This window comes from Cryptococcus neoformans, chromosome 9, assembly GCF_000149385.1.
Source record: "Cryptococcus neoformans var. neoformans B-3501A chromosome 9, whole genome shotgun sequence".
In the NCBI taxonomy this organism is placed as follows: Eukaryota; Fungi; Basidiomycota; class Tremellomycetes; order Tremellales; family Cryptococcaceae; genus Cryptococcus; species Cryptococcus deneoformans.
Genome location: NC_009185.1, coordinates 230,679 through 253,872, shown reverse-complemented (window position 1 = coordinate 253,872; position 23,194 = coordinate 230,679). Strand labels below are relative to the sequence as shown.

At 48.1% G+C, this 23,194-nt stretch overlaps 8 protein-coding genes across 8 annotated transcripts; 2 read left to right on the top strand and 6 right to left on the bottom strand.

Moving 5' to 3' along the window:
• Positions 1 to 428: 428 nt before the first annotated feature.
• On the bottom strand, positions 429 to 2,013 carry CNBI0820 (hypothetical protein; the record flags this gene model as incomplete). Its single annotated transcript, XM_768375.1, has 10 exons — positions 429 to 528; positions 583 to 686; positions 749 to 859; positions 915 to 1,055; positions 1,125 to 1,217; positions 1,282 to 1,366; positions 1,445 to 1,470; positions 1,546 to 1,670; positions 1,751 to 1,908; positions 1,991 to 2,013. The coding sequence occupies 10 exons, from the start codon at positions 2,011 to 2,013 to the stop codon at positions 429 to 431; spliced, it is 966 nt and encodes a 321-aa protein (XP_773468.1).
• A 528-nt stretch (positions 2,014 to 2,541) lies between these two features.
• On the bottom strand, positions 2,542 to 5,048 carry CNBI0810 (hypothetical protein; the record flags this gene model as incomplete). The annotated part of the gene is made up of 8 exons (XM_768374.1): positions 2,542 to 3,225; positions 3,282 to 3,444; positions 3,509 to 3,726; positions 3,788 to 3,924; positions 3,984 to 4,066; positions 4,120 to 4,293; positions 4,347 to 4,475; positions 4,531 to 5,048. 8 exons carry the CDS (start codon positions 5,046 to 5,048, stop codon positions 2,542 to 2,544), a joined length of 2,106 nt encoding a protein of 701 aa, XP_773467.1.
• A 1,707-nt stretch (positions 5,049 to 6,755) lies between these two features.
• Positions 6,756 to 9,236, bottom strand: CNBI0800 (hypothetical protein; the record flags this gene model as incomplete). Its single annotated transcript, XM_768373.1, has 9 exons — positions 6,756 to 6,820; positions 6,879 to 7,068; positions 7,123 to 7,461; positions 7,517 to 7,720; positions 7,774 to 8,023; positions 8,072 to 8,135; positions 8,183 to 8,624; positions 8,708 to 8,784; positions 9,176 to 9,236. The coding sequence occupies 9 exons, from the start codon at positions 9,234 to 9,236 to the stop codon at positions 6,756 to 6,758; spliced, it is 1,692 nt and encodes a 563-aa protein (XP_773466.1).
• Positions 9,237 to 9,593: 357 nt separating this feature from the next.
• Positions 9,594 to 11,300, bottom strand: CNBI0790 (hypothetical protein; the record flags this gene model as incomplete). Its single annotated transcript, XM_768372.1, has 13 exons — positions 9,594 to 9,764; positions 9,821 to 9,898; positions 9,952 to 10,048; positions 10,102 to 10,161; positions 10,217 to 10,252; positions 10,301 to 10,413; positions 10,468 to 10,494; positions 10,544 to 10,619; positions 10,674 to 10,747; positions 10,799 to 10,919; positions 10,971 to 11,008; positions 11,075 to 11,174; positions 11,224 to 11,300. 13 exons carry the CDS (start codon positions 11,298 to 11,300, stop codon positions 9,594 to 9,596), a joined length of 1,068 nt encoding a protein of 355 aa, XP_773465.1.
• A 1,724-nt stretch (positions 11,301 to 13,024) lies between these two features.
• Positions 13,025 to 13,711, top strand: CNBI0780 (hypothetical protein; the record flags this gene model as incomplete). The annotated part of the gene is made up of 3 exons (XM_768371.1): positions 13,025 to 13,203; positions 13,255 to 13,384; positions 13,457 to 13,711. 3 exons carry the CDS (start codon positions 13,025 to 13,027, stop codon positions 13,709 to 13,711), a joined length of 564 nt encoding a protein of 187 aa, XP_773464.1.
• Positions 13,712 to 14,054: 343 nt separating this feature from the next.
• On the bottom strand, positions 14,055 to 16,366 carry CNBI0770 (hypothetical protein; the record flags this gene model as incomplete). The annotated part of the gene is made up of 8 exons (XM_768370.1): positions 14,055 to 14,125; positions 14,183 to 14,255; positions 14,332 to 14,375; positions 14,435 to 14,456; positions 14,509 to 14,565; positions 14,613 to 14,954; positions 15,014 to 15,543; positions 15,601 to 16,366. 8 exons carry the CDS (start codon positions 16,364 to 16,366, stop codon positions 14,055 to 14,057), a joined length of 1,905 nt encoding a protein of 634 aa, XP_773463.1.
• A 1,745-nt stretch (positions 16,367 to 18,111) lies between these two features.
• Positions 18,112 to 19,779, bottom strand: CNBI0760 (hypothetical protein; the record flags this gene model as incomplete). The annotated part of the gene is made up of 7 exons (XM_768369.1): positions 18,112 to 18,232; positions 18,402 to 18,614; positions 18,678 to 18,774; positions 18,813 to 19,033; positions 19,083 to 19,265; positions 19,322 to 19,568; positions 19,728 to 19,779. 7 exons carry the CDS (start codon positions 19,777 to 19,779, stop codon positions 18,112 to 18,114), a joined length of 1,134 nt encoding a protein of 377 aa, XP_773462.1.
• A 1,765-nt stretch (positions 19,780 to 21,544) lies between these two features.
• CNBI0750 (hypothetical protein) lies at positions 21,545 to 23,168 on the top strand (the record flags this gene model as incomplete). The annotated part of the gene is made up of 6 exons (XM_768368.1): positions 21,545 to 21,565; positions 21,624 to 21,691; positions 21,745 to 21,890; positions 21,940 to 22,483; positions 22,535 to 23,044; positions 23,096 to 23,168. 6 exons carry the CDS (start codon positions 21,545 to 21,547, stop codon positions 23,166 to 23,168), a joined length of 1,362 nt encoding a protein of 453 aa, XP_773461.1.
• Between the last annotated feature and the right edge of the window lie 26 nt (positions 23,169 to 23,194).

Sequence of the window (23,194 nt, the reverse complement as noted above, 5' to 3'; positions counted from 1 at the left end):
TTGTACGAGGCAGTACTTGGGGCGTTCATCAAATTGCATATACCTGAAATTACTTCATATTTTGCATTTGTGTCAGGACCATTAGTAGATTAAGTTCCAACATTGAGGAAGGATGTTGGTCGGAAGGAAGAAGGTTTAAGGAAAGGGAGACAGGCCGAGTAAAGAGCGTGCCTGGATTGTATATATACTTACTTCATACCCTTTCGAAGATCCCTTAAGGATCAATTCTCATTTGTTTTAGACGTATATACCTCCACCCATACTATGTCTACTGGTCATATCCATATCGACTACCTTCCTCTTACACGGCCTTACAATTTCCCCTATGGATATAGCAAGCCCTCTCCTGCATATCATTCTTTACCTTGAGTTTGCAGAATGTATCCGACAAGGATATTTTTGAATAGCCTCTAAGGAAGGATTATCTCTCAAGAGAGAATAGGGGCGGACAGGACATGGACGCCATCAATCGTTACAATGAAGCTCACGACGCTCTGCGCTACTGCTTTGGAACGATCCTTCAGAGTGCTGATTGTCCTTCAGAACTTGGATCTTTCATATCAAATATGGAAGTGCACTCACAAAGCAGGGTAAGTCGCTAGGATGTCGGCCGCCTCCAAGACGTCTCCCGCGTTGACGAGTGCTGAGTCGCCAAGCACTCGAGTGTGGAATGGAAAAGTGCCAACCTGAACGTGAGCCATCAGCTTCCGATTGTAGTGTTAGTAGGCTAAGCTTGACAAAGTCTGACCTTCTTCGTGATGCAGTTGTAAGCTTCCTTAATCTCCGCGGACAACGAGCTGATGTCCTTGCTAGGAGGAATCTGGTGGAGAGTCTTATCAAGATCAGCGGCTGGTTGTGGCTGTACGAACCATAAATTAGCCGATACCTTTTGGACGAGATAACCGGAAACTCACCGACGGGTCTTCGGCGTCTGTAATCCAGACCTCAACTGTGTACACTTCGCCTGTCTCAAAAGTTATCCCTTCCTCATGCTGTTTATCGCCAGATGGGAATAGATCAATCTCTTTGGGTCCTTGAATGTCGTACTGAGTATGCTGATGCCAGGAAGCTCTCCTCAGTATCTTATAATACCGGACTTACAATCCTGACTCAGCTAGACTTACATTATGGGCAAGTAAACCCGGGACACCACGATAAGGAGTACGCCTCATATATTCATCAACTTTCTTGACCAGATCGCCGTTTGTCGTACCAGGCTAATAATAATGGGAAGAGGTTGTCATTTGGTGCTACAAATTGCTCCAGGATGATGGTAAAAACCTTTATAAGGTCGAGAACCAACTTGGCTACTTCAGTGGCTGTTTTAGATAATTGTTTGGCAGCTAACGATTCCCCAAGCAGGAAACTGTAATTTGATCGCCCAATTACTTTAGCTTAAAAACACCCTATCGGTCCATGATAAAAGACGGCATTAACCACTTACTTCCCTCCCACAACGGCGCCGTAGCCCTACACGAGGCTTGTCAGTCCGAGTCCGAAAGCAAAATGTTCGAAAGCAAAATGTTAGGGATTGCGGCAACCCACATCAATATGGGCGCCCAATTGAAGTTTGAGCAGTTGAGAGCCATCCGCTTTCAAAAGGTTCCCAGACTTGAGAGCGTTGTTACAAATGATATAATCCAGCTGAGCCGTAGTTGGATGACATATACCTAGCGTTTGAGTTGTTAAGCTAACTGTATGCTTTTCCGGACTCGTAGTCACTAATCCCGCTTCGAAAAAAGGACCTCACCGTCGTTGATTTGGCCAAAACTTCGGTCCTGAATATACTTATCTCCAGCTTCGGAAAGCTCAGCAAGCGTAATGTCGCTGTTTATCTTTGCCAATTGTAAGGCATGGTAATAAGCCTCAGCAGCTAGACGTCCTGCTTGCACGTAATTCTCGTACGCTCTGAAAATGCTCTCTTCAGCAACATACTTTGGATTTCTGCACCCTTCCTAAACAGTTTCTGTTTCATGGAAACAGCACTCACTCGGCCGATCCATGGGCTGACATTATAGCCGGTGATCCCAGATATTAGGCTTTAAAAAAAGTGGTAGTGGAATAGTGATGTAATTGAATGCTGCCAGTTTATTATAATGAGGTGATAGGAGTATAAATATCGTTCCTCCATAGACAGGATATCTTTAATTATTCAGCTATCATGATCCTTTTGGTGTCTTGGGATAGCCGCTTAGCCGCTGAAGCACGGTGTCTTCGGCTTTATACCTTGGTCAGCGGTTTATCACAAGAATCCCCTAGCTAGTAGAGCAAGTATGTAATAGCCGCCCACTATTGTCGTTTTTTTTAAAAAAAAAAACAACGACCCATGGTTTTCCTTGCTAGCTGATCGTGCAGTGTAGTAGACGCGACGGTGGAAAGTTATGGCAGACAGAATAAATTTAGTGGAAAAGTTTGGCTTCCAACAGATCTGTAGCGAATCTCCATGCATATCTAGACGACTATTTGTTCATCAGAAAACCGCCTAAACAAACCTAATTCGACCGCACTAGAAATAGCCACAACTAAGAAGCAGATTACGAGTCAACGAGCCCTCTGAGTCTTCTGAGGAGCACCATTATTGAACACAACGTCCGCATCTTGGCGAAGGCCGTTCGCCCCACGCTTAACACCAAAGCCATTATGAGTACCGTTGAAAGACATCCCCTCAATACTCCCATAGCCCCTGACATTGGTGGCCTTCTCGAGACGAGCACCAAGATCAGGCGATACTTGTCGGAAAATGGCAATTTGACGGGCAATAATTTCCTTGCGCTTGCAGGTCGACATGTGCCCGGCGACAGTCTGAATGAAACGTTCCTTTGACTCGTCGCTGAACACTTTCTGCCAAAGGGCACGAGGGGCGTTAAAGTCCTCAGGACGGATCTCGCTGAGGAAGCTGACAGCTTCACCGATAAATTGACCGTGCACTTTGTTAAGGTTGACGCGCTTCTCTCGGAACTTGATGGGCTCGATACTGGAGAGATAAGCGGGTCTTCCTCCCTGATTGTAGAAAGCCATGGCACCATCGCGTTGAAAGTTGCCCGTTGCGTAAGGGGTGGCCGATTGATTGACTGGAAGCTGTTGGTAGTTGGCACCAACACGGTGGCGGTGCGCGTCAGGGTAAGAGAACAGTCGGGCTTGGAGTACAGGGTCGGCAGAGGGTTCTACGCCTGGGATCATGTGAGCAGGGTTGAACGTCGCTTGCTCAACCTCAGCAAAGTAATTCTACAGAAGATCAACTCAGATATGATACCATAGTATTGCATTATAAGCTGACTTACACTAGGATTCTCATTCAAGGTGATCTTGCCTATAGTCCTGAGTGGATAATCTCCATGAGGCCAGACGTGGGTCAAGTCAAAGACATTGATCCGCTTCTTTTCCCATGCCTCCTCTGCTTGTTCTTGTGTCATAACTTGGACCTTCATCGTCCAAGATGGGTACCTGCGAAAGTAAGTCAGTAAACGTCTTTGAAGAGGAATTTATCAGGAATAAAGTCAAAACGTACTCTCCACGCCCAATAGCTTCGTACAAGTCCTTCTGACCCCAGTCAGGTGATTTGGTAGATGCCTCCTCGCTCGTAAAGAACTTGTTGCCCTGGTCAGAGATGAGGTGGAATTGGGCATAAACCCAGTCGCCATTGTCATTAACGATCTTGAGGGTGTGCCCGTAATAACCATGCATGTGACGCCATCCCGCGGGAATGCCTCGATCAGACATGAGTATCTGTTTATCCAAGGCTGTCAGCATTTGGCGAGTTGGTTTAGTGTACAATATGATAACGTACCATGACCTGGTGAATGGATTCAGGATTCTGAGAAAGGTAGTCCCAGAACATGGTGGAATCATCTCCGCCGCTAAGATGGGTGGCTGGGTCCCGTTTCTGAGTGTGAATGAAGTGAGGGAACTTGGCTGGGTCGCGCACTACAATATGTCAGCAAATTATTTTTGTTCATTACGCTAGGTAAAAGGGCGTAACTCACGAAAGAAAACGGGAGTGTTATTCGCAACGAAGTCCCAGTTACCCTCAGCCGTTCTAAATTTGACAGCAAAACCACGAGGATCACTAAGCTTGAACGTCAGTTCAAGAATCCTAAGGAGAAATATTAGACTACTTACCGAGCAAGGTCAGGAGATCCCGATTCTCCCCCGACGGTTGAAAATCGAATAGTCAAAGGACAGGTAGCGCCCTTTTGGAACATGTTGGCGAGGCAGAGGTCCTCTAGGCCGTCTGTACACTCCCAGGTACCATGGGCACCTGAGCCCTTGGCATGAACCACTCTTTCGGGGATCCTATGCAAAAGTCAGTCCTCAAGGTTTAGGAACCAAGTCATGATCAGACTCACCTTTCGCGATCAAAGTGAGAGAGTAAGTCAATCAAATGGAAGTCTTGCAGAAGAAGGGGACCGTTAACACCAGCCCGCTGAACAGCATACGGGTGGGGCACCGGAACACCGTTGGATGTAGTATAGATACTTTGAGGTGCTTGTCAGTCTAGGAAGTTAAAAAAGGCGGGACCTTAATACGTACACCTCCTGGGACTTAAGGTCCCTATCCTTCTCGTATGATCGAACAGTCAACTTTCCCACATCGTCCGCCAGAGCGTTGCCATTCTCTCGAGGGATTGAATCATTTTGTTTTTGGACCTTCAGACGCGCAGCAGAAGGAGGGGGCAAAGGAACAGGAACGGCAACTGAAGCTGATTTGGGCGTCGACTTTGGTGTCGGAGTCTGAGGGATACTACCGTTCATGTAAGGACAGCCATTGAAGCGAGTGGATTCAGAGTCTTCCTTGGAAGAGCTAAAAGACACAGGCTCTTCGGATACAATGATTTCTTGACCGCCCTTGCGGAACACTTTGGATAGTGTGCCGTGAAGTAAACCGGAATAGGAACGGTCGGCAGTTGGCACAGGAGTGTAGCCAACAGAATATGCCGACTTGACTGAGTCGGAAGTAGAAGATACTGACGGAGCATCGAAGTGCGGACTGTTGGCTGGCGACAGGTTCTTGCGGTACGGCGTACCAGAGGCGAGGTTACGAGCAGACATATCGGGCAGATAAGACTGACAGAGATAGAGAGATGGTGGATCGCAGTAAGCACGGGAATGGGAAAGGAGAGCCGGGGGTGTATCTCATATTCCAAATATGTACCATTCTATTCGTCAAAGTCATGTATCAGAAGGATGAGTTTAGGCGAAGATAAATGGTCGAAAGCTGTTCACAGCCGCCCAAGCGCCAACCGCCAGTGACGCTCCCATATCCCGATGCGCCTGGCCGCGGTTACTGAGGTTTTCATATCTCGTGCAATTGGTCAGCATGCCATCAACGCGAGAGAAGATTACGGTGTTTTCGACGGAAACAAGAGGTAGTGGATCATGGGAGATTTGCTGACTGAAGAACAAAAAAATGAAATTTAAATAAAAAAAGAAATGGAACTTCGCGGCAGCGCCCGGGCGACCACCGACCGCGAAGGCCATGTCCCCCATATTATTATTGATGATTTAACGGGGCCCAATACGACGACAGCAGAAATCCAAGCGGGCAAGTCTTGTGACGATAAGATAGCATTTATCGTCATCATCCTTCAGGACTTGTCGTATCAAGCAAAGTTCCAAACGTACCTTATTATTACGTTCGTCATTGTCATAAAGCACGTATTATAAAATGGGCAGTCGCCAGCCTTTTTTGGGCCCAACCACTTTCTGTCGATCCTACAAATGCTTTAGTAGTCTTACCATTCTTGAAGTTCTCAATAGCTTCCTGTTCGATTTTGCAAGCTCAGTCATCTTCACTATCCCCAGAGTTTCGGACGAAAAGGCTCGCCACCCGAGCTTCTTCACTATAAGCATCTCCCTGCCAAAACTTCCTGATTCTACTTCAGTGCAATTCAATGCCCATCTAACTAGATAACTCGAATATCACTGGACTTCGCAATGGTTCTCATGCTGAGCCCGTGTGTTACGGGCTTGACTTTATTTGAGATATTGGTGCGCTTTGTATCCACCTTTGGGCGCGCCCGAAGTGGAAGAACAGGATACTGATGACATTGACGGCCAGAACATCGACATCGATAACGAGATGGAGGACGATAACGTCGAAGCACGAGTATTGGGTTTATCAGAAAGGGACCAGTGCTGGCAGCCTCACTACAACCCACAGTCAACGGTAACAGCTCAGATGAGAATAAAGATAGAATAGCTAGGAGGTCTGTTTGGTATCAAATGCCAACAACAGGATAATAATTCCATGCAACTCGTTCAAAGTGATGAGCTACTGGAGCATATGTAGGTTTGTAATGAGCTAAGTAGGCGTAAAGAAGAGGAATTTCAACGGGCTGAATTGGAGAGGAGGCCAGATCTGAGCTGCTTGCGCTGTCTGAGATATAATAGTCCAATGGCAATGGTGCCAGGAAGGGAAAAGAAAATTAGGAATACAGAAAGAAAAGCATTGAAAAACATTGTCCAAGCGAAAAAACAGGCCGATTACGGATGGAGCATTCATTCCAGCTTCGATAAGGTTACAAACCCAAATTTGCGAGGTTGATCCATTATTTATTTATTCTTGGTCATCAGACGCAATGAATTCCGAATAGAGCAGAAACAGGAGGCGCAGAGAAGCGACGCAGACAATATAGCAATTACTACACAAATGAATAGAGATCCTGCATTCCAAACCTTTCCATCGCCTATACTTTTTCTCCACTTCATCTAATAGCGACTTATCCTTTCACTCGACCTCCTCTCAATTCCAGCCAATTACGCCTGGGGAACCTTGATAGCCGAAGCAGAGAACTCGTGCCACCTGGGGTTGAATTGCACATCTATTTCACCGTAGCATTAGCTCCTGGACATTTGAGTTGAGGTCGAGGCTGAACTTACCCAAAGCACGACCACCATAAGGCCATCCCATAAACTTCTCAGATGCATTCGCCGCGTCTGCCGTCTCCGCAAATTGAACGATACCTTCTCCCTTACTTTGACCACCAGAATAGAGGATCTCGGCAAGGGTAACGGTGCCGATGGTCTCAAACAGTTCGACGAGGTCTTCGTTGGATGTTGACCACGGGAGCTGAAACATGGTTAATAAACTCGTGAACACGATCAGATACAGGTGGATACTCACGTTACGAACGAGAATCTGCTGGTTGGGCTCGGCGGGAATGGGCTCCAAACCCGATGGCGCAACCTGGTCGACAGCCATACCCTCACCGCCCTCAGGTCCGTTGTAGTCGGCATAGAGGTCGTTGCTGAAATTCCTACCGCCAGCAGCTGCAGCACCGCCGGCACCAACACCACCAGCGACCGCATTCATGCCCATGTGGCCCATGCCCATACCCCCACCCATGAACCCTCCACGGAAACCGCCTCGGAAGCCACCACGGAAGCCGAAACCGCCACGAGGGAAGAAAGCGCCTCGAAAACCACCTCGGCCGCGGAAAGCACCGCCGTGGGCGAATCGGTCCTACGATGAATTGTGAGCATTGAAGTGACAGCCCAGCTGGAGATGGAACACTGACCTCTCGGACTTCAAGAACATTACCAAACCAATCAAAGCCATTGAACATCTCAATAGCAGCCTTGGCATCATCCGCGTTCAAGAAGACAACTGTTCCGTTACCCTTGGGAGTACCGTCAGGCCTGAAACCAATATCGGCACGGATGACTTCTCCAGCTTGACGCATGAGGTCCTTAAGGTCTTGCCATGAAGCTTGGAGAGGAAGCTGTACCAAAAGGGTTAACTGTATTCACAGCAGGCCACAGACGGAAAACTTACGTTACCGACAAAGAGATTCCTGTTAGGAATAGCAGGGCCGTGGCCGTGGAATCCGTGAGGTTGCTGATTACCAAGGAAATGACGAGCTTCACCAAGGGCGATACCAATCTTGCCGGGGATGGGAGGAGCGCCGAATCGCGCAGTCTCTTCACGGTCTTCTCGAATAAAGACGGATCGACCAAAGAAGGGCTTGTCAGAGAGCTCGGCTTTGGCTCGCTGGGCTTCCTCCTGAGAGGCAAATTCGACAATACTGTAACTTTCATGAGAATTGATTGAACTTTCCTCATGAAATACTCACCCGCAACCCTTGGACTGACCAGCAGGGGTGGTGAGGACCTCAGAGAATACTACTTTACCACCACCTGAGATAAAATCAGCAAGAATGCCCGCTTCGTTGTATATCACTTACCTCGCTCCATGAAGTTGGCAAGATCCTTGTAATTGCAGTCATACGCCAAGTTACCCACATACAACCTGTTCTCTCTCTTGCTGACCTTGGCGTGAGCCTCGGCCTCGGAAGCAGGCGCGTTCATAGGCCCGCCGACACTCTTCTCCCAGTCCTGTCGGGGCGCACCATACCTACCTGAACCACGTCGGGGAGAACGAGGTCGGCCGCTACCACGGTGGTCACCACCATGACGGTCTTCCCTGTAACTTCGTCGCTCCCCACGGTCACGGGATCGAGAGCGGTCCCTGTCGCGCCTGTCACGAGAACGAGATCGAGAACGCGAAGGGGAACGGTGTCGGTGTCGGTGAGGAGAGCGAGTTCGGGAGCGCGAGTGGGAACGAGAGTAAGATCTGCGACGCTGCTCATCGACATCCATCCCCCCATCGTCATCTTGCGTTAGGTCCTGAATCCACAATGGATAGAAAAAGTCTACTGCTCCAGCGCCCGGCCCCTCAACGTACCACCCGTAAAGGAAAGTCGACTCACGCTTCGGTAACGGTCCTCATCGCGTCTGCTGCTGTGGCGTTCTCGGCTCCTGCTCCTATCTCGATCGTCCCTTCGATCTGACGTCCATCCAATCCATCCATCAGCTCCTCCATCCTTCTATCCGTACCATACAATTTCTAAACTCCAAACTCCGAAAATCGAGGCACAAAGGAAAAGGGTGGATTGGGAAAGGGGATGGGGGCGGTGTTGAGGATTAGATGGCAGGGTGTCCACGTCCGCTTGCGCGTTTCCCTTCCGCTCACTGCTTCAATCCCCGCCATCTTTTCTCATCCTAACTTTACCAGCCCAATATCCATTCGCCTGCCATCTGGCACATCTTTGGCTGACCATCTAGCCTGAAGATGGTAGCCTCTCCGGTCCTTTCCGTTCTCGCATTCTTTCTACCCTACCCAACACAATCCAATCCCAAACCCAACCTTGTTCTAATCCAATCCGAAAAAGACCCACATCGATCTCCAGCCTCCGGGGCCATAGGTTCGTCGCCGCGCATTTCTCGGTCGTCTTCCATTGTGGTTGTAGATTTTCTGTCAAGCGTTAGTCGAGGAAGAAATATGAATGAAAAAGCATGAGTACGGCCCGGTTATGGCTCATCGCTTCACGCGTACGACACCGACACCGTATCGGACATTCGGCGATTCCTGAGTGTGGCGCTTTTTGGGGGCTCCTATTTCGTAACAAAAGACAAGAAGTTCAACTCCAGGCAGCAGGGGGGTAAAGCAAAGAATTATATGCACATTTCCATATGAGCTATATTATGTCATAGTAGAGTAACAACATAAAAAGTTTCCATTGCCAGATCAGGTTTCACTACAAAGAATTGCCGACAACCTCTATTATTCGACCATTCCAAACACGTCTCGCATAACTAGATGTGAACCCGGCCTTTGTCATCATCGACCAGTTCTTCTTTTGACATTTGCACGGGAATCGCGGATAACGACATTCCAGCTTCCAAGTCGTCAACAGAATCATGTCGGTGATCTTTAGCGAGGATTCGGTTCAAGCCCATTTTTGGAGCTTCGTACGAGAAGTGACTCTACAGCAACGCGTCAATTAGCTCTCATTGGGCTGAAAATAGAGCAAGTGACCAACCTCGACATATGTATCTGTTGAGACGGTGACGCCGGTATCTGCTTGACGCCTGCTACTCTTCTGGCCAGAGTTGAAGTCCTTCATGCGTATTATCAGTTACAGAACAAGGACGGAAGGTGTCTACAACATACAGAATTGCTGTAATAAGTAGAGTTATTCTGGCGTATAGTATCACGAGAGTTGAGAACGCTGAGGGCTCCCGTGAGATAGACCTTGGGAAGCATGATCCTTTCCACTCGGATTCAGCGGAAGTACAAGATTTGGCTTGGCCAGAAACTCACATAAAGAGAGTAGAGATCGAAGCCATTTCTCGAGACCACGCCATCAATACGATTGAAGCACTATGTCAACATGATGAGCGATGATAAACCAACTACTGGTTATATCCCGGCATACAAGATAGTAGGAGGAATCTGGGCTTCGACGGCGATCCTTTAACATGCTATCAGCTTACACTCCAACCTTCCAACCTGTACACACCTCATAAGCTTGTAGATGAGTTTGTCGGTGACAATCCACCCTGTTCGCGACTTGTAAAGACCCCACAGGATACCACCGGTGTTGATTAGATCAGAAACGATACAGGCGGTGGGCTATTATTTAAGTCAATGCTTTTGACCTTGTAAATTAAATACAAAGTTACTCACCCAGAGGTAAAAGAACACCGTTCCCGCCTGCGTTCCTGTCAGCTCAGAGTCGATAAAGACACAAAGAAGGACTCACATAGCTGATATCAGCAGAAAAATCCAACCTGTGATCGAGGGCAGTGTATCCGATAGATCCGATGGCAGACAATGATCTGATGAGGACATCAGCCTTTACTTAGGCCCAATTGAAGTCATAGCAAACGTACAAGGTGAAGAGAAGGGTTGCAGAGATGATCACGCTCCGGTTGTTAATTCTCCAAGCTCTCTCGCCGTAAAATGCCTTTCCAGGAGTGAATGAGCTGACTATAAGCCGTCAAAGCTTGAAACTTACCTGCACAGGGATCTTTGTCAAGGAGCAGAGCAGGCCATACCATGCTGACCAGTGTTGAGAAGTGAATTGGGCGTACTGCCCATAGTTGTATGCGAACATGTTCACCTCCATTGCCCATGTACTACATGTTGTTAGCCCAAAGACGATATTGCAACCAAAATAATTAACTCACAAGCAGGTGGTTGCAACCGCTGCTGCTGTGGCGAAGTACTGCAGACATGTACACCAGTTAGAGAAGCGATCTTAGTGAAAGTAGGCGGGTAGGAAGAAACGTGCAATAACGAGCTTGATATGGACCGACTCGTGCTCTGTGGTTAACAAATACCGCAGGAACTGGTTTCCAATAACGCCCATCATTAGCGCATCCACGCCAAGTCTTCCAAAGGTGGTCAGTAGGTGTTAAATGCTTTCAAGTTGACACTCACGATATGATTAGAGGAGTTAGGTTCCTAGCCAGGTCAGCCGTAATGGCTGCCTTGGAAATTTCTTCAATTGACGACATGCTTTTCAAGGGTGCCGCACGCTGGCAATACAGTGAAGTGGGGGATGGAAAGCAGACAGATGCGGGAAGAGGGAGTCAGGATAAAAGAGGAAGAAGTTGCATGAGAGAAAGCCATATATAGCTGGCAGTTGAAAACAGAACGGGCTGTCTTACCTTGATCGTCCGCCCGGCATCACCTTCTACTCATGAAAGAATGGAGCAATCCGGACTCTTCATCAGTAAAGCCACCTTTCGGGCTAGGTAGTGCCTGCTGATTGCTGGTTGCTGGACTAAAAGTGTATCCTCAAAGGAATGTGCGCCCTGAGATAGACAAACACCAGTCACCGCTCAGGCGGATATCCTTTAGCCGCGCAGTTGCCATTTTGAAAAGGTACAAGGCTTGAGAGGAAGATGAAGTCTTTTTGGTAGCTAGTTAGCCAATGATACGTCGGGAAAGGACTAATCAAAGGGAATTCTCACTGAAAGTTGGAAGTCAACTAGAAGAAGCCGATCATCGGATCACGTTCAGGTTCAAAATTGGAAGTGTAGGAGGAAAGGAACAGGAGGAACGGTCAAGGAAGCGTGGGGGTGGGGAGTGGGGAATGGATAACGCACATGCACACACACTCATCACCGGAATCACCGTGCCTGCTTGTTTGAGATAGGCTGGGAAACTCGTCAGACGGCATGACAGTCCGTCAGAAGTATACATGCACAAGCCGCGAATCTCGCTATTGCTGATATAATCGCCTTAATCTCATGCAGCACTGTTGAACGTAATTAGTGTTCCGTATCTTCCAGAACTTGATTCGAACTAGGAGAGTGAAGCAAAAGGATGTTCATACAGTACACGTGACTTGTCAGGGCAAGCAGTATGCAGCAGGCCGCGTATTATACTACTGAGCTTGACTCCACATCGCTACATGGTCTTGCAGGCGGTTCTCAGCCCTTGATCTTTCAAACTGGGCATTCCTCACTCGTCCAATTGTAGGGGGTGGACAAATATGAGAATGCTTGGTCGCATATATGGAAGCGAAGAAGCGTTCAAGGAGACACAAGACATACCTTCCCATCAGACTCTTCCCCTCTCAATTGCTTGGGCCTTTCCCTTTTGACTTCGGAAAGGCTTTTACGAACACACAGGCAGAGGATGGAAGATACACCGCGGAGGATAAGACACACAAAGGATAAAAACACACAGGCAGAGGATAAAAACACGTAGGCAGAGAATGAAGACGTACCAAAGTCAAAGCTCGTGATTGATGAGTTCTTTGAAGGATTCTGTCGGGTTCCTCTGCCTGGAAGAACTAAAAGGATAAAAGAGCGAACACGAAAGAAACATGAAACATGAAAACACACTTTGCCGAGTTTGATCCGATCCAGTGATTTGCTTTGGAAAACCGAGAGACCGCCGCCGGCACATCAGGACACTGGTCCAGAGGCACCGATATCATGAACGTACCGAGATCCGGACAGTTTTGAGCGAGTTATCTTTGCTAGTTTGTGGACAGCATCCGGGGAACTTCGGAGACCGGCCAATGTCCGGCAAGTCGCTTGCATCAGGAATCACGTGACTGCTTCCTCTTGCTGACGCAACGACATTCACGCCGACGACGACATCTGTCGGAATTACGATTCAATGCTTCATTTCGTATTTGGTTTCGAATCAGCAGTTACAATTTTGATCTCGTACTCTTCTCGCCAAACAGGCCTCATTCCATTCACATCGTCAAATAAGGCTCACCATGCTCGCTGCCAAAAACTGCCTTAATAAATCCCTCAGAGCTTTACGTCCACTAACGGAGAGATCAGCTTCTCCCGTGATCGCTCGTTCGGCTCGCGCTTCCCCGCTCCTTCGTTCAAGGGCAACATCCGCAAGAACGTTTGTTACGTCCCTTCCTCGTCAATCCCAACCTCTTCCACCGTATGTCTATGTACCTGTGCTTTCCTAACTGCAACGCTCACCAACCTTCAGACCCCCAACATCAACGCTTTCGCACGACGAATACGAACATGTTTCTGAGCGAGATATGGAGACGTTAAATGAAAGTCTGGAGATTTTCTGCGAAGATTTCGGGAATGGGAACTGGGAGATTGAGTATTCTGTGCGTGTTTTTATGGCATTACAAAAGGCAAGAGAGCTGATAAAACACCTCTGCTCTGGCGATGTCTCACAGTCTGGCGTCCTCAACCTTACCCTTCCCCCATACGGCACGTATGTCCTCAACAAACAACCACCCAACCTTCAAATTTGGATGTCGTCTCCAGTCTCTGGTCCTTCACGTTTTGAATACATCAACGGCAGCTGGGTGCATCACCGCAAAGAAGGTGTCAAGCTGGGAGAATTATTGAGCGGGGAGCTGAAAGAGATCTTGGAGAAGAGCGGTAATGAAGCGGCTGCTGGGGTTTGGGATGGTGTCGGCTTACCATAGCTGGTTCATGAGAGCTTTGCATATCTGTACGTACGAGTGGTTGATCGAGTTTCAGATGATGGTGTTGCATGCTCAAAGGACAAATGCCACTACGGCGGCTGGCTATGGACCTAAAACCAACTCGTAATACGCACGATACACAGTGGGAAATAGAAAGTCACAGCCTACTATACAGCAGGGCACATAATAGGGGATATAAAAAGTGATCAAACCCAAAACCGAATGAAGAAAAACACGGAAACCCCGCAGATACAGTAATAGAGAAATCGAACGTCCGCCCCATACAACGCACCAAACCTCGTCAAATCGTGAAAGTGAAGCCCATTGTTTGATAAGGCGGCGATTATTCAATGCGACAAGGCTCCGCCGTTCTCATGTGGCTTTTTGGCGACCCACGATGGCGTACTAAGCGTTCTGCAGCCAGTATGGATCAACGAGTCTACTAAGCTTTCCTTTGGAAGATGAACCTACGTTCTTTGGGAGGTGCACTACGCTTACAATCTTCGCTTCTTTCGATATGCAGATCCAATTTGTCCTTACGCCCCTATTCAGAGTCAAACTTTGTCAGGGACAGGTTGTCGACTGTAGATTTGTTGTTCACAAAGAAAGGTGAGACTTACAAATGCTTTGCTACAAGCAGGGCAAACAAAGGGTAACTTGTCGGCTTGATAGCAAAACATGAGTTACGATAAACCTCGTAAATGTGCATGGAAGCTTACTTACAATGCTTGCATTGCATATGGCGCTGGCGCCGAATCATTAGCTCAGGCATTAAGTTGGCAGATCGCAAGACTCACATCCATGTCATTCTTCCTTGTGAACCCTTCGCAGCACTCGGAGCAAGTAAACCTTTTCTGTTCACAGGTCAGCACACTCATTTCGAGTCATGTAAAGCACTGACGAAGTGTTTTAATCCGCTTAACGTCGTTCTCACGCGCTTCTTCGCCCGTCCTTCATTCACTTTTGTTGACCGTCCATCGGATGGCCTCCTTCTCCTCAACCCCGCTGATGTACGAACTGCGCGTGATGGTAAATTATCTGCAATTGGCACCAGGCTCATTGGCTCCGTTGTCATCAGAGGGAGATGGTCTGACTGATCAAAATGACATTTCGACTGAAGCTTGGATTCAATTAACTGCTCATTCATATCGAAATCGCCAGGGACAGTGGCCGAAAAATGCAGAGTTCCCGGCGTCGGTCTGGCTGTGGTAGCACTTGATGAGTGGAACGAGCTGTCGAAACCCTAATTAATGAAGTCTAAATTTTACGTCCTTGGAGATGGAAAAGAAGCTGCATACTTACAGATGTAGTGAACCCATTCTCATTTGTTCTCTTTCCTCTCTCGTTTACCATATCAGTGTAAACGGGAATGTGACTCATCGGCTCAGTTGATGTAAGAGGAAGGCTACCTAACTGATTAGGGTACGAATGAGATCTCGTCCGGAAAAGCGGCCTAGAAGATCTCGTACGATTTGCCGGCTGGGTTATGGGACGGGAAGAGACAGGAATGGGTGACGCTTGATGTTGCAACTGAGTATCACGATGAAGATGGGGTTGAGGTTGGAGCTGGAGTTCGACTTGCTGATGTTTGGCGAATCGGAACTTGATCGGTGTCGTGGGGGATAAACAAGGAAGGCTTATGGATGGGGGTACCATCGTGTCCGGAGAGTGAAAAGGGTCATTGAAAATCACTTCAAAGCCGTTGACACTTACTCCTCCTATACCGTGTTGACCTTGATTGCGACCTTGAGCGATGGGATCCCGCACTGCTGAATTACCTCCCCAGGGGTTTTGACCTGGTGCAAAACATGTTGTAGGTGGTGATACTGCCGCTGGACCACCTTTCATCAGCTTTTGGGCTCATTAAAGAATCGACCCACAAGTCTCACAAGATTTAGTCCCAGGATCCGGCATACCAGAACTCAAACCAAAGTCCATCGAAAGACACGCGAATGCAGCGGGCCCGGCACCGTCTGTCTTCGCGATCTCACTGTCACTCATCGTCCTTGGGGGTATCGGTCTCTGATGTATAGGAATGGAGTTCACAAGCGTAGGAGGAGGCGGCAATGGCTTCTCAGGTGGAGGAGTTTTTGATGCCAGAAACTGGAGAGAAGGACGAAGATCAAAGGTTTCAAAAGAGTGATAGAGGGGTAAATGTGCACTATCCTCGCGAGGAGGGAGAGTGGGTAGGTGAGTATGTTGATGAGGGAGGAGAGGTGGCGAGCTGTTGTTTGGCGTCGGAATGTAAGATTGTGGGAAAGATGGAGTTTGATTGATGCTGTAAAACTTGGCCGGTTGAGAATGTGCATAAGAATTTGTACGCGGCGGCTGGAAACTGTAAGTATTGGTTGTGGTTGTCTGATTATGGTATTGATCCACGGGCCTCGAACCGGAAGCATAGGTGCCTTCCTGACCACACCATTCGTAGCCACCCCAGCTTTGCCTAGTCTCCGCTGGGTCCCACGACGGCGCAGGGCTGACACCGAGTTGAGAACTGCTGCTTCGACATGGACTGGGCACCTGATACTGTATGGCGCTGTTGGTCGAGATACTACAAACAGAGGCATTACCCGCAATAGAAGGAGCAGGATGATAGAGAAGAAAAGGATGATGGAGGTGGAACTGAGGAAGTGGGGTGTCCGGCGTGGCAGACATCTTTGGCTTACATCAACCCGAGTGCGTGGGATGAAAGTTGAGTGAGTATATATACATGTGCCCCGCTTTTACTCCGTTTCCTTGCGCTAACCATCTCTTAGCCGCGTTCCTCGCAGAAACAGGAGCAAGCACAGACGAGTGACAATTGGTGACACTCCTTTCGATGCAGGCACGGCACGAGGCAATCTCATCAACCATCAAAATCTTAGCTGGTATGACCCCCTTCCTTCCAACCTGCCCCGCGTTCGTATTGGAGACGGTGTGCGGGAAGCTAGCGGCTGTGGAGTGTAGGGAAAAGGGCGAGTAAGGAGAAGAAGAGATTTGGTCCAGAAGTCCCCGAGCAACAGGGATGAGGAGCAGCACGGGTCAGCATAGAGTAGCCGTGCTTCAAAACTGTCTGCATGTGATTTATTCGAGACGCCAGTTTAGTCTTACAGGCATGCAAAACTTGAAGAAAAGATCAGTTTGCCTTCTTGACATTCTCCATCAGCTTTGAATAGTCAGGTGACACCCCTAAATCAAGGGTCATGGAGATGTGAATGGGTGCAAAGGAGAGGAAGAGATAGGAAACAAAGGAGGAAAAAAGGTGATGACGACTTTTGCTCGTGTATCTTTTAAGTGATCGTTGAATTTCAACTTCTCCTGATTTGGCTGAGACAAATCGAACGCTACCTGTGGCCTTTTTTGAGAGCACCTCTGATTAAATTTTCATGGCCACTTTTGATCATTTTTAGCCTTGCCGATGGAGAATGTGGAATATGATCTCTGGGATAGGGGTAATGCCGGCCTTGTTGATAGCCTTGTGTGCAGTTGGTCCATTTGCTTGGCGTTAACCGTTGACCAAAAATACTGTTTTAAAAGGAAGGAATTTTCTTCAATCCGCGACCAAACTCAACATCCATGCACTGCAGCCAAAGTACTAATTTACTCCATCTGGGTGTTTGTAGTAGTGGTACCTGTTAACTCCTCCCTCTCGTTTGGCTTGCTTTCTGTATCTCGATCACCTTGCAGGTCCACCTCCGTTTGGGCTTCCTCTTTTTTACCTATCATGGAGGATTGAAAAAAGGCATCACTTAACTAATTAGTAATTCGATAATAGTTTCACTATTCATCATTAGTCGTTATTTTATTTCTACTCGCTATAACTATGACTGTGAGTATTGAATCAAAAGTGGGGTTGATGTTTCGAAAGTTTTTATTGATGGTGATCGGGCTGATTATGCTCAAGTAGTCGCTCGCACGCTGTTAGACTGAAGATTGGGTCGCTGACTGGGATTACCTACAATTCGCTGTAAACACGTGTAAACAAAAGATTGCATAATGCACTACTGACGACTGATTTCTTTCCCCCTGATGGGCGTGATGGGGTTGATGCTGATGCCGATGCAGGGGACACATCTAATATCCTATAAAATTGGAAAGAAACGTCGGAACTCGTAGCGTACGATACAGTTGCAGTTATGTATAGTTCGAAAAAAAAAAATTAAAAGAAGAAGGTTGTATATGACATGACAGTGGGAGAAGTGGAGTATATGAATGATAGGGAGAAAGTTTACCACAATTCAAAGTCAAGAATATGCGCAAAAGAAAGAAACATAATGTAGATCCGTGCTAGCTACAGTTTATCCGCTGGGGATCCTCATGAAAAAGATCTCCAGGTATGGAAATCTACTCGCCATACCACCCTGCCTCTCCGGCTCTTCCTCCATCATTCGTCTTCCGCCCATCCACCTTACCAAGCAAGCTTAGGCGGGGTTACCCTGGAAAATCAAAGGCCTGTGAGAGATGTCTGAGCTATCCCTATGGGACACATTCTCTCGACTGATGACGGAGTCAAACACAACCTTGTCCATGGGTCGTTCGGTCCTGTGCCCATGTTTCATTAGCGCCAAGCACAGCCTCACAATCGTAAACAGGAACATTTAGGGATACCCTTGAAGGGATAGGCCCCAGTTTCACTGTTCTTATTTTTTTTTTTTTATTTTTTTTTTTTTTTCATTTTCTATTTTTTTTTTGAATGAAACATGGTACCCACCTGATTAACCAGAAAAACCATTCTTCCAAAGGCCTCAAGTTCAATACCAGCCTGTTAATCCTATGCGCCAAAACTGTGACGAAGAAACCTCCAACAGCGTCAAGGAGGTAATGATTCGCAGTCGCCATGATGACAAGCAGGATGAGGAGGGGGTACAAGAGGGAGATTGCACGGATAGGCCGGTGAGGGGAGTAGAGGAAGAGGGAGAGACCGCTGTGAATGACATTGAAAAAAAGTCAGTAGGAAGTGTGGGTCGCCAAGGAAAAGGGGACCCACATGACGAAGCTGTAGCCAAAATGGAGGGAAGGGAAAGCAGCCAGTTGGTTCTGGAACTTGTTGGTAGTCCAAACTGGGTGTGCAAATTCGTCAGCACCTATCAAGGGTCGTAACGTCAATTTGCAGAAGACTCACTACTAGCAGCCTTGCCAGTGTGCAAAGTATCAATGTAACCGAACTCTTCATAAGGCATGAGACGAGGAGGCATACAGGGCCAACTGGAGAAGACAATGAATGCAAGACAGTTGCAAAGCACCAAAGTACGACGGGTTGACTGGAAAATGTAAGGCTTAAAGTAGCGGTAAGAGTAAGCCATAAAGGCGATGGTAGCGGGGATGTGGACCATCGCGTAAGTCCTGCAGTATGGTCAGTACTATGTATTGGGTAGGCACATAACGAGCTTACTTGTTGAAGAACATCAACAACCAGTTAGTCTTCATGACAAACTTTTGCAAAGAAAGTTCGCAGTCAATATGTAACCAACGCTCGATAGCAATTATTTCCCTCGCGTGCTTTTCAGCTAATACTCGGAAATCGGCGCCCATGGTAAGAGCTTGAATAGCTCGAGCGACCTGGTATATCCAGTATCTGTGAGTTGTATTAGCAATCGTTGCGCTTGTTACAGAAAGAGAATCGGATCGTACGTCAAGAGCCAGTACCAGACTTCCATCAAGAACGGAAACATGCCCAACAGCCGACTCGTCCATCTTCCCCTGAACCTCTCATTGCCAGGTACCCTCACAGGCCATTTCAAGAACATCATATCCTTCCAGTTCCAGGAATTGTCACCAGGAGGAGGAACGTCCTCGTTGGTAGCGGCCTGGGCTTGGACGATAAGTGAAGGAGGACGGCGGTTGAGGAGACATCCTGCGGTAAGAAGGGATGCAACGACTGTTATGTTGTTTTCGGATCAACAAAAGGGGTTAAAGAGGGTTATCCATTGCAAGATAGGTGATGAAGGTGATGGAGAACAAAGGACGTGCGAAGCAGGTGATCAGTATTTTTACCGGAGCATCAGGTCGTCCGACCATGGCAAAGTGAAACGCTTACAGGCAGGCTCAAGAATGTATGACAGTGCGGGGATCTCGTCTGGCTTAGACATGGTGTTGGAGGTGTAGCTAAGAATAAAAAGGTGATGAAAAGATTTCACGAGGCGAAATTGGTTGCTGCGGTGCGGTTTTGAGGACCGAGCGTTGAGTGGCCGTTTACTGTGTTCTGCGAATTTATGTTGTAGTGCGAGATGTGCCGGCTTCACAGGTGGTGTATGTGCTGCCGCAGTGGTCCTGCTGTACTGTCTCTGCTGGGCAGTAGTTGACTTCCAATACTGCGGTATACTCGCAGCTGACAAGAAAACAAAAAGCAGACCCTTACAGTAAATTCAACGAACGCCGAGCACGTCGTCTCGGCAACGGCCATCGTCCAAACATCCCGGGATCCGGCGTCCGGAGATTAATGGAAATAGGCACCGCGTATACCCGATATGCATGAACCATGGCATGTGGCTTGCGTGGGTTCCAGCTTATTATGCTTGCTTCACTATGCACTGTACAGAGAGCAGTACAACACTACCGCAGCATAGAGCGTCCAGCGGCTGAGGGAAAAATGCAGAATGTACAACAGACTGACGCGCAAGGAATGCCGGTATGCAATATGCATGTTACAACCGTATCAAGCGTACAAGTACAATTTCTGATAAGTTGCTTCCAGTAAAAAGCGACAAACAAGATCCTCTTAACTATCCCATTGGTCACCGTTTTGACTCCATCTCTTCCAGCCTTGCTACCAGATCATCCATCGGATCACTCTCTGTGCGGCCGTGTACCTGTGATTTACTATTGGGGCTCGTCACTGACTGTGCTGTCCCATGTGGAACTAGAGGTTGAGAAATGGAAGACGTTGGTGTATGGGAGGCCGATGTCGGCATCAGGACAGATGATGGGTTGTATCCTGGGGCAATCCGTTTGAGGTTATCTCGTCTAATGGGAAAGTTGATCAATCAGCATAGGGCACATTGCAGTGAAATTGACCTCTGGCCACGAGACAGCGTGTGCCTTCCTGAAGGAAGACGGAAAGAGGACTCAGACCCACTCTTTTTGTTCCTCTGCTTCTTCCCTTTTGTGCAAGATCTCGGCGCACTTGGCCCGTTTCAGAGCGATGGCTTCATGTGGCGAAGGATGTATCGAGAGGACATGTTCTTCAAGTGTGAAAGGGTACACAAACTACCAATGCCGGAAAGTAAGTGAGCCCATTTAATAAGTCTTCGAATAAAAGGGACGCTGATGGGATGTTAATTAACATATGCCAACAGTACTTACATAGGCAGTGATGTCCTCTGGTAAGGGATGTATCTCATTTGGCAGCTCGACCTATCCCAACATCTTTCATCAGTACAAAGACATTCACATGCCAGCAAAGGAAATCTGTATTACAGGCTGAGGGAGCCATAACGAGGGTGATTTGATTAACGGCACTGTAGCAGCGGCAGCATACTGCTGGGATATAGGGCCTGGGATTAGAAGGTGCGCATGAGCTTTTCGGAGTGATGGCTTGAGGTTCGTGAGGGACGTACCTATATCCGATGTCGAGAGCATTTTTGGCATCTGCCTAAATACTTAGTATAGGGATTAAAGATTGGATACAGATGTGATGAGCAAACTCATCCGCCTCGTCGTTCTCGCCATCATTGCCCATTGTCGTCACTTGCTCGTTAAACGCCAACTGCTGTTTACCGCTGGATCACGTGACTTTGACTCGTTCGAAAAGGGAACGTAACGTTTGGTCCGCGATTTCCTTTCCTTCGTTCGTTTCTTGACAAGTTTGCTATTGTTGCCCTTCGAATTGCGTGAATCCACTATCAGAGCAGGAAAATGGCCGTCGACTCCGCCCCGGTGAGTTGGCCAAAAAGTCTAAGGGAAAGTTCCTTCATGCGGCTGACGTCCTTAATAGCAAATGCAGAAATCTGCTGACCCAAACGCTCGATTGACTGATACTCTTTGCACCAGTCTTCGGAGACGGTGAGTCATGAGTCCGTACGTACCTTTTATATGCTCACGTCTCGTATTTTAAGGCAAATTGTTGGATCCTTGAACGTCGCTCTCGCAACGGCTGCTCTCATCCAGAACATCGTCAGAAGCGCTAGATATAACACCATCGACGAATTACTGGCCTTAATCAAAGCTGTTGGGCGGAAACTCACTGAGGCCAACCCTAAGGGTATGTACAGCTATCACACATCTGGAAATGTATCTCATGCTTCTCGTAGAACTTGCCGCCGCCAATATCATTCGTCGAATCCTCCGTCTCATTCGGGAAGAATACCGCGCCGCTGCAGCCGCCCATGTCTCATCCGCCCCTAACTCCATCCCTTCTACCCCTCTTATGGGTCCCAGCACACCAGGTATCAACGCACCTTTAGATCACTACCTTTCTGCCGCCCAATCCGCCACCGTCGACGCTCAGTATTTTCCCACTCATATCCAAATGTCCCGCCAGACTTCACTCTCAAACTTTGTGGCCATGCGTCACTCTCGAGCTCAGATGGAAAGGAGTGGCGCCCTTAGTGGAGGGACAGCGGAAGGATACTCAGCGAATACAACGAATTTGTTTGCGACCCCCAATGGGAATGGGCATGGCAGAGGTTCTTCTGGAATGGCAACGCCAAGGGCGAGTGTGGATAGCGATGAGTTTATGAAGCATAGTGCTAAGCTCAAGCCGTTATTGATTCAGGCCATTGAGGAGGTTGTTGGTGAGCTGGAGACCACGCATGAGGATGTTGCCAAGGGCGCAAGAGAGCACATTCACTCTTCGTAAGTATCGCGCATTCACTTTGTTCCCGCGGGACTGCTAATGCGAGGTAGCGAAATCATCTTGACCATGGGCCACTCGAGAACAGTCGAAGCTTTCCTCAAGCAAGCCTACAAAGACCGTAAATTTACCGTCGTCGTCGCCGAATCTGCTCCGTCCTACCTCGGTCACTCCCTCGCCTCTTCCCTTTCCGCCTCCGGCATCCCCACCCTTCTCATCCCTGATTCCTCCATCCACGCCCTTCTTCCACGTGTTACAAAAGTCATCCTTGGCGCTCACTCTGTCCTTGCCAATGGCGGTTTGTTCGCGCTGTCCGGATCTCTTGCTTGTGCTCTCGCGGCAAAGACACATTCCAAGCCTGTCGTCGTGACTACCGGTCAATTTAAATTCGCGCCCGCGTGGAATTTGTACCATGAATACGGAGCGGTGGATTTCCAGGGACCTGGAGCTGTGATTGGGGAGCAGGGGAAGGGTGGAGGAGGGGGTATGGAAGGGGTTGAGGTTGTGGATCCATATTACGACTATATTAGGCCCGAGTTGGTAAATCTGTTTGTGACAAATGAGTAAGTGTACTTTTTGGATGTAGAGTAGCACGTGGCTAATTTAGTCTGTAGAGGCGACCACCCACCATCTTACATCTACCGCTTGATCAAAGAGGCGTACGATGATGAGGATGTAGAGATCTAGTCACAGTGACATCTGTATATGCATTT